General features: G+C 37.6%; 1 protein-coding gene across 1 annotated transcript; it reads left to right on the top strand.

The window, feature by feature from the left end:
- Positions 1-307: 307 nt before the first annotated feature.
- Or1e33 (olfactory receptor family 1 subfamily E member 33) lies at positions 308-1,243 on the top strand. The gene has a single exon (NM_001000031.1). The coding sequence runs from the start codon at positions 308-310 to the stop codon at positions 1,241-1,243; it is 936 nt and encodes a 311-aa protein (NP_001000031.1).
- Positions 1,244-10,300: the final 9,057 nt, after the last annotated feature.

The raw sequence follows: 10,300 nt of genomic DNA, 5'->3' as shown, positions 1-10,300 counted from the left end.
GACAACAAATTACAAATGAACAAACTACCCAGGATAGGCTGAAAATAGGAGAGAAAATCATTCATATCTTAGTAGAAATGGCATGAAACAGTCTACAAAAGATATGGGAGATAGAAACATGCAAAAGAAAAGTTGAGAAAAATCATTAATGATCTTAATGTTTACATACATTAGTATTTTTGCAATTATAATCACTACAATGACTCACATACATTGTGGTAGAATATATATCTTAGATATATATTTACTATAATTTTAAGAGATCCTGATATTTTTCTCATTAGGATACTAGAGAAGAAGAACGAAAATGAACAACAAAACTTTCATCACCCAATTCCTTCTCTTGGGCCTGCCTATTTCCCCAGAGTATGAACACCTGTTCTATGCCATGTTCCTGGTCATGTACCTCACCACTGTCTTGGGAAATTTGCTAATCATTGTACTTGTTCAACTGGATCCCCATCTCCACACACCAATGTACTTGTTTCTCAGCAACTTGTCCTTCTCTGATCTATGTTTTTCCTCTGTCACAATGCCCAAAATGCTGCAGAACATGCAGAACCAGGATCCATCCATCCCGTATGGAGGCTGCCTGGCACAAATATACTTCCTTATGGCTTTTGGAGATATGGAGAGTTTCCTTCTTGTGGCCATGGCCTATGACCGCTATGTGGCCATCTGCTTCCCTCTGCATTACACCAGCATCATGAGCCCCAAGTTCTGTACTTGTCTAGTGTTGTTATTGTGGATGCTGACGACATCCCATGCCATGATGCACACACTTCTTGCAGCAAGATTGTCTTTTTGTAAGAACAATGTGATCCTCAACTTTTTCTGTGACCTATTTGCTCTTCTAAAGCTGGCCTGCTCAGACACTTATATTAATGATTTGATGATACTTATCATGGGAGGGCTCATCTTTATTATTCCATTCCTCCTAATTTTTATGTCCTATGTACAAATCATCTCCTCCATTCTTAAGGTTCCATCTACACAAGGCATCTACAAAGTCTTTTCCACCTGTGGTTCCCATCTGTCTGTGGTATCTTTGTTCTATGGGACAATCATTGGTCTCTACTTATGTCCATCAGGTAATAATTCTACTGTGAAGGAGATTGTCATGGCTATGATGTACACGGTGGTGACCCCAATGCTGAACCCCTTCATCTACAGCCTGAGGAACAGAGACATGAAGAGGGCCCTAATAAGAGTCATCTGCAGTAAGAAAATATCTCTGAATTAGTAGCATATTGGATTCTTACCTAATTTTGTCTAATATATATACACATATGTATATACATATTATATATATTTATTAATATTTTAGCAGACATTGTCCCTCATCATAGTACCTACAAGGAAAGGGCATGCCACATAATTGTTCAATACATGGAAGAGAAGAGGTTTAGTGTAGTAGTCAAAATAGGAACAATTGTCTTTAGTATCTGGCTACAAGTTCCCCCTTACCTTGCAAAAACGTCCTGGAAATGCAGAGCAGATGATGCACTGTCTAATATGATCTCCTTTCTTCTTCAGTTACTTCATTATTTTATCATATTACCCTGACTTCCATGTTCACTCTCAGTTAAAATCATTTAAGTAATAGACTAATACACTCATTTACAAAGAAATACCTCCACCTCTCAACTTCCTTTCACAGGTGTCCCAACACTAAATTTGTTATATATTTTTTTTGCTCTTAGCTCTTCTCTAACTCTCTTCCAATTCATGTCATCCTTTGTCACTACTCTAGACCCTGAACAAATCTTGAAGAATTGTTTTGTATAATAGTATCACTTTTAAAATTTTTATCCTAATGTTTGAAAATTTTTACTAGTCAGTTTCTTTTTAATTTAACTTACTTCTATAAGATGAAGGAAAGAAGAAAGAATTCTAGAAGCTGGTTATGCCTTATATATGTCTCATATTTTACTTTGTAAACCATATATTTATGATAGATGATTTGTTTACCCTTGTGATACTCTCAAGGATATAGAGAAGGTTTTGTTTCATAGCCTGAAGAATCTGAGGTGCAATGACTTCTGATTTCACATGGAGGGCAATGGGTGATCATGTATGAGATCATAGACGAATTCCACTATTTTGTCACCTTTGTGTAGTACAAAAAAATCTAAATTTTTATATTCTTTGCCTCACTTGGTCCATTTATTTCTTCAGTTGTCCTCCTTGATAGATGATGACAAACAAATACAGGCCATTATACTCTGCTGCCCCCCCCCAAAAAAATAAACCACACACACACATCATCATCATCTCCATGGTAAGCCAATCTTGCGTCTAGGGATTCTCATTGCCTGGGGGAACAACTCCACATGAGCCTGAGTGTTATCTTCCATAGAAACACAGATACATTGAACTCTATCTGTTCTCACACAGTCTTTTTCTCTGTTCTTTCAATCATCTCTTCATTATTACATCATCATCTCATGATCTACATAACAATATAAGCATTTTTGTGGTCACATACACACACTTACACACAAGTATATTTACAAAAGTGGACAATAGCTCACCGAATTTTGAATTGTCCCTTTTAATAAATATTTTAAGATATCTATTATTATTAATAATATAAAATTGGATATTTTATTTATTTACATTTCAAATATTATCCCCTTTCATGGTTTCCCCTCTGACAACCCCCTATCACAGACCTCTTTTTACCTTGCTTCTATAAGGTGCTCCCCTACCGACCCACCCATCCCCACCTAACTGCCCTAGTATTCCTGTACACTGGGGAATTAAGCTTTCACCAGACCAAGGGCCTCTCCTCCCATTGATGCATGATATGGTCCCTTCTGTGCCTTCAGTTCTTCTTCTAACTCTTCCATTGGGGTCCCTATGATCAGTCCGATGGTTTGTTTCGAGTATCCGCATCTATATTGGTCAGGATCTGGCAAAGCTTCTCAAAAAACAGTTGTATTAGACTCCTGTCAATAAGCACTTTTTGGTATCAGCAATAGGGTCTAGGCTTGGTATGTGCATGTGGGATGGATTCCCAGGTGGGACAGTCTCTGGATGGCCTTTCCTTTGGTCTCTGCTCGATTCTTTGTCCCTGCATTTCCTTTAGACAAGAACAATTCTGGGTTAAAATTTTGAACATGATGGGTAGTCACATCCCTCAACTGGGGGCCAGCCTTAACCTCTGGACATAGTCTTGACAGGTTCTCCCTTCCCTTTGTGGAATATTTTAGCTAATGTAATCCCAGTTGGGTCCTGGGAGCCTCTTGATTTCCTGGCAGCTGGAACTTTCTGATTGCTACTCCCAGTTCCCCATTTCCCTTTGCTACACAACTCTTCAATTTCCTCACACTCTGTATATCTTCTCCATCTCCTCCCATACCTGATTCTGCCCCTATTTCCCCCCTCTCCTTCTTTCTTGATCCCAAGTCCCTCCAACCCTCTACTTCCCTTGATTATTTTGTTCTCCCAAAAGCATCCACTTTTGGTCTTCCTTCCTCTTGAGCTTCATGTGGTCCATGAGTTATATCATGGATATTCCAAGCACTTTGCATAATATCCACTTATCAGTGAGTACATACCATGGGTGTTGTTTTGTGACTGAGTTACCTCACTCAGTTTGATATTTTCTAGATCTATCCATTTGCCTAAGAATTTCACAAAGTCAATGTTTTTAACAGCTGAGTAGTACTCAATTTTGTAAATGTACCACATTTTCTGTATCCATTACGCTGTTGAGGGACATCTGGCTTGGTTTTGGTTTCTGGCTATTATAAATATGCCTGCTATGAACATAGTGGAGCATTTGTTCTAATTACATGTTGGAGCATGTTTTGGGTATATGCCCAGGAGTGGTTTAGCTGTGTGAGTCCTCAAGTAGTACTACATCCAACTTTCTGATGAACCACCAGAGTATTTTCAAATAGTTGTAGCAGCTTGCAATCCTATTAAAAATGGAGGTGTGTTCCTTTTTATCTAATTCCTTGTCAATATCTGTTGTCAACTGAGTTTTTATCTTAGCCATTCTGACTGCTGTGAGGCAGAATCTCAGGATCATTCTGATTTGCATTTCCCTGATACTGAGTATGTTGAACATTTCTTTAGGTGCCTCTCAGCCATTCTTGTTTGTTCAGTTAAGAATTCTCTGTTTAGCTCTGTTCCCCATTTTTAATAGGGTTATTTGGTTCTCTGGAGTTCTTGAGTTCTTTTTATATATTGGACATTAGCTCTCTAATGGATGTAGGATTGGTAACAACGTTTCCAAGTTTATTGGTGGCCATTTTGTCTATTGACAGTGTCCTTTGCCTTACAGAAGCTTTCCAATTTTATGATGTCCCATGGGTTGATTCTTGATCTGAGAGCATAAGACATTGGTGTTCTGTTCATGTACCCCTGTACCCATGTGTTTGAGACTCTTCCCCACTTTTTCATCTATTAGTTTGACTGTGTCAGGTTTTATGTGGAGGTCCTTGATCCATTTGGACTTGAGCTTTGTACAGGTTGATAAGAAGGAATCAATTTTGAGTCTTCTATGTGCTGCCTGCCAGTTGAACCAGCACCATTTGTTGAAAATGTTGTCTTTTCCCCAGTGAATGGCTTTAGCTTTGTCAAAGATCAAGTGATCATAGCTGAGTGGATTCATTTATGGCTCTTCAATTTTATTCCATTGATCTACCTGGTGTCTCTGTACCAATATCACTCGGTTGTTATCATTATTGCTGTGTAATACAGCTTGAGGTCAGGGACAGTGATTCTCCCAGAGGTTCTGTTATTTTTGAGAATAGTTTTTACTATCCTGAGTTTTTGTTATTCCAAATGAATTTGAGAATTGCTCTTTCTAACTCTATGAAATATTGAGTTGGAATTTTGATGGGGATTGCATTGAATCCGAATATTGCTTGTCTGTTTGCTCTAGCTAAAATTTCAAGTACTATATTGAATAGATAGGGAGAGAGTGAGCAGCCTTGGATAGTTGCATCAAGTTTCTTTCCCTTTAATTTGATGTTCGTTATTGGTTTGATTTATATTGCTTTTACTATGTTTGGGTATGGGCCTTGGATTCCTGATCGTTCCAAGACTTTTATCATGAAGGGGTGTTGAATTTTGGCAAATGCTTTCTCAGCACCTAATTAAATGTGTATGTGTTTTTTCTTTGGGTTTGTTTATGTTATGGACTACATTGATGGATTTCTGTATATTGAACCATCCCTGCATCCCTGGAGTGAAACGTATTTGATTATGATGGATGAATGTTTTAATATATTCTTGGATTTACTTTCTACGAATATTATTGAGCATTTTTACATCAATATTCATACAGGAAATTGGTCCAAAGTTCTCCTTTTTGTTGGGTGTTTGTATGGTTTTGGTATCAGCATTAACTGTGGCTTCATAGGATAAATTTGGTAGTGTTCATTCAGTTTCTATTAGTGTAATAGTTTGAAGAGTATTGGTATTAGGTCCTCTTTCAAGGTCTGATAAAATTCTGTCCTAAACCCGTATGATCCTGGACTTTTTTTGGGTTGGGAGGCTTCTATTTTTAGGGGTTATGGAACTGTTGAGATGTTTTATCTGATCCTGATTTAATTTTGATATCTGGTATCTATCTAGAAAATTGTCCATTTCATCCAGATTTTCCAGTTTTCTTCAGTGTTTGCTTTTGTAGTAGGATCTTATAACTGTCTTAATTTCCTCAGTTTTTGTTGTCATCTCTCCCCTTTCAGTTATGAGTTTAATTTGGATACTCTCTCTGTGCCCTCTGGTTAGTCTGGCTAGGGGTTTATCTATCTTGTTGATTTTCTCAAAGAACCAGCTCTTGTTTATTTTTATTCTTTGTATACTTCTTTTTGTTTCTATTTTGTTGGTTTCAACCCTGATTTTGACTAATTTCTACTCTCTATTCCTCTTGGGAGTATTTGGTTCTTTTTGTTCTAGAGCTTCCAGGTGTGTTGTTAAGCTTCTAGTGTATGATCTCCCCAGTTTATTTTGGAGGCATTCAGAGCTATGAGTTTTCTTCTTAGCACTGTTTTCATTGTCTCCCATAAGTTTGGGTATGCTATGTCTTCATTTTCATTAAATTCTAAAAATTGCTTAATTTCTTTCTTTATTTCTTCCTTGACCAAGTTATCATTGAGTAGAGCATTGTTCAACTTCCATGTATGTGTGGGCTTTCTGTCATTTTTGCTGTCATTGAAGACCAGCCTTAGTCTGTGGTGATCTAATATGATGCATGGGATTATTTTAATCTTCTTGTATCTGTTGAGGCCTGTTTTGTGACCAATTATATAGTCAATTTTGGAGAAAGTACCATGAGGTGCTGAGAAGAAGGCATATTCTTTTGTTTTAGGGTAAAATGTTAAATCTATTTGGTACATAACTTCTGTTAGTTTCACTGTTCTCTGTTTACTTTCTGTTTCCATGATGTGTCCATTGATGAGAATGTGGCGTTGAAGTCTTCCACTATTACTGTGTGAGGTGCAAAGCACACTTTGCACTTTAGTAAAGTTTGCTTTAAGAATGTGGGTGCCCTTTCATTTGAAACACAGATGTTCAAAATTGAAATTTCATCTTAGATTTTTCCTTTGATGTATATGAATTGTTTGTCATTATCTTTTTTGATAACTTCTGGTTGAAAACTAATTTTATTAGATCTTAGAATGGCTACTCCAGCTTGTTTCTTTTGAAAATTTGCCTGGAAATATTATTCCAGTCTTTTCCCCAGAGATAGTGTCTGTCTTTGTCACTGGGGTGTGTTTCCTGTATGTAGCAAAATGCTGGGACATGTTTACATTTCCAGTCTGCTAGTCTATTAAATTTTATTGTGGAATTTAGTCCATTGGTGTTAAGAGATTATTAAAGAATTGCGATTATTGCTTTCTGTTATTTTTTTTTTGTTAGATGTGGAATTGTGTTTGTGTGGCTCTCTTCTTTTGGGTTTATTGCAAAATGATTACTTTCTTGCTTTTCCTGGGGTGTAATTTCCTTCCTTGTGTTGGAGTTTTCATCTCTTATCTTTGTAGGACTGGGTTTGTGAAAAGATAATGTATAAATTTAGTTTTGTCATAGAATATCTTGGTTTCTCCATCTACGTTAATTGAGAGTTTTGCTGGGCTGGCATTTGTATTCTCTCAGGGTCTGTATGACATCTGCCCAGGATCTTCTGGCTTTCATATTCTCATTTAAGGAATCTGGTGCCATTCTGATAGTGAGCCTTTATATGTAATTTGACATTTTCCCCTTAATGCTTTTAATATTCTTCCTATGTTTTGTACATTTGGTGTTTTGACTATTACATGATGGGAGGAATTTCTTTTATGGTCCAATTTACTTGAAGTTCTGTGGGCTTCTTGTATGTTTATGGGCATCTCTTTCTTTAGGTTGGACAAATTTTATTCTATAATTTTGCTAAAGATTTTTACTGGCCCTTTAAGTTGGGAATCTTCCCTCTCTCCTATATTGATTATCCTTAAGTTTGATCATTTCTTTGTGGCCTGGATTTCCTGAATGTTTTGGGTTAGTAACTTTTTGAATTTTGCAATTTCTTTGATGGTTGTGTCAATATTTTCTATGGTATCTTCTGTATCTGAGATTCTCTCTTCTATCTATTGTATTCTCTTGGTGATGCTTGCATGTATGATTCCTTGTCTCTTTCCTAGGTTTCTATCTCTAGTTTGTCTCCATTTGTGATTTCTTTATTATTTCTATTTCCATTTTTAGATCCCAGATGGTTTTGTTCAAATTCTTCACCTGTTTGATTGTGTTTTCCTGTACACATTTAAGGAATTATTGTGTTTTCTCTTTAAGGGTTTTCTAGTTGTTTACCTGTGCTCTCCTGTATGGGAGTTATTTATATCCTTCTTAAATTCTTCTATCACCATCATGAGATATGGTTCTAAATCCAAATCTTTCTTTTCCAGTGTGTTGGAGTACCCATGACTTGCTGAAAGTACTACATGATGCCTCAGTGTAGGAAAATGCTAGGATGGAGAGACAGGATTGGGTGCATGAGGATGGGGGATGGCATTAGAGGTTTTTGAAGGGGAAACTGGGAAAAGCTATAACATTTGAATGGTAAATAAATAAAATATACTATAAAAAATCAAAGAAGACCTCAGAAATTGGAGAGATCTCCCATGCTTATGGATCAGAAGGATTAACAACTAAAAACGGCCATCTTACAAAAAGCAATCTAGAGATTCAATATAATCCCCCTCAAATTTTTAACTCAATTCTTTATCTCAATTCAGAGATAGAAAGAACAATTCTCAACTTCATCTGGAAAAACAAAGAACCCAGGACAGTGAAAACAATTTTCAACAAAAGATAACTCCTAGGGGAATCACTATCCCTGACTAACTTCAAGCCCCACTATAGAGCAATACTGATAAAAATACATGGTATTTGTACAGATTACAGACAAGTAGATCATTGGAATAGAGCTGAAGACCCACATATAAACTCACACATCTATGGTTGACAAAGAAGTTAAAACTATCCAGTGTGTGTGTGTGTGGGGGGGGTGATACATTTTCAACAAATGGTGTTTATTCAACTGGCAGTCTTCATGTAAAATTCAAACTGATCCTTTTATATCTCCTTGTACAAAGCTCAAATCCAAGTGGATCAAGGATCTCCATGTAAAACCAGATACAATCAAACTAATAGAAGAAAAAGTGGGGAGAGGAAAGCGCCTAGTGCCATCTGGACTCCCTGTGCATAGGGTCCCGAGCGAAGGTGGCACAGGTCTTTCTGGTTGCTGCCCTCACAGAGAGCTGAAACCTGGTCCTGAGAAGTGACACCAGGCTCAAGACCAGAGGTAAGAGCAACATTTCTGCTCCAAGTGACTTGCCTGGTGGACTCAGGACAAACAAAATCAAAATACTTCTGGGATTGAGCACTTCCAGTTTGTAGCTGGGACCGAACCTTGCTGATCCCAGTCCATGGCTCCCTGCTCCCAAACACACTGGGAGAGAGAGCTCATTGTCCTGACAGGTGACAGTCCTGAGACTGCATGGCAGGAGAGACCTCCAGTACTACCCATCCTTGCCCACATCCCTGGCCCAAGAGGAAACTGTATAGGGCCTCTGGGAACAGGAAGTTAGAAGCACTCAATGCTGTGGTCCAGAGAGGAAATGCAAAAATCCCTGAAAGAATTACAGGAAAACACAATCAAACAGGTAAAGGAATTAAAAATGGAAAGAGGAGCAACAAAGAAAGCACAAAGGGAGACAACCCTGGATATAGAAAGCCAAAGGAAGAGACAAGGAGCCATAGATACAAGCATCACCAATGGAAATGCAAGAGATAGAAGAGAGAATTTCAGGAGCAGAAGATTCCATAGACATCATCGACACAATGGTCAAAGATAATGTAAAACAGAAAAAGCCACTGACCCAAAACATACAGGAAATCCAGGGCTCAATGAGAAGATCAAACCTAAGGATAATAGGTATAGAAGAGAGTGAAGACTTCCAGCTCAAAGGACCAGTAAATATCTTCAACAAAATCATAGAAGAAAACTTCCTTAACGTAAAGAAAGTGATGCGCATAAACATACAAGAAGCCTACAGAACTCCAAATAGATTGGGCCAGAAAAGAAACTCCACCTGTCAGATAATAGTCAAAACACCAAATGCACAAAACAAAGAAAGAATATTAAAAGCAGTAAGGGGAAAAGGTCAAGTAACATATGAAGGCAGACCTATCAGAATTACACCAGACTTCTCACCAGAGAATATGAAAGCCAGAAGATCCTCGACAAATGCCATACAGACCCTAAGAGAACACAAATGCCAGACCAGGTTACTGTATCCAACAAAACTCTCAATTAACATAGATGGAGAAACTAAGATATTCTATGACAAAACCAAATTCACACAATATCTTTCTACAAATCCAGCCCTAGAAAGGATAATAAATGGTAAAGCCCAACACAAGGAAGCAAGCTACGCCCTAGAAAAAGCAAGAAAATAATTGTTTCGCAACAAAACAAAGAGAAGATGAGCACACATAAACTCACATCCAAACACGAATATAACAGGAAGCAACAGTCACTATTCCTTAATATCCCTCAACATCAATGGACTCAATCCCCCAATAAAAAGACACAGATTAACAAACTGGATATGCAATGAGTACCCAGCATTTTGCTGCCAACAGGAAACACACCTCAGAGACAAAGACAGACACTACTTGAAAGACTAGAAAACAACTTTCCAAGCAAAGGATCTGAAGAAGCAAGCTGGGGTAGCCATTCTAATATCGAATAAAATCGATTTCCAACCAAAAGTCATCAAAAAAATAATAAAGAAGGACACTT

The sequence above is a fragment of the Rattus norvegicus genome, chromosome 10 (genome assembly GCF_036323735.1).
Source record: "Rattus norvegicus strain BN/NHsdMcwi chromosome 10, GRCr8, whole genome shotgun sequence".
NCBI classification, from domain to species: domain Eukaryota; kingdom Metazoa; phylum Chordata; class Mammalia; order Rodentia; family Muridae; genus Rattus; species Rattus norvegicus.
Note: the sequence above shows the minus strand (reverse complement) of the source record. Positions and strands in the feature narration are given on the sequence as shown.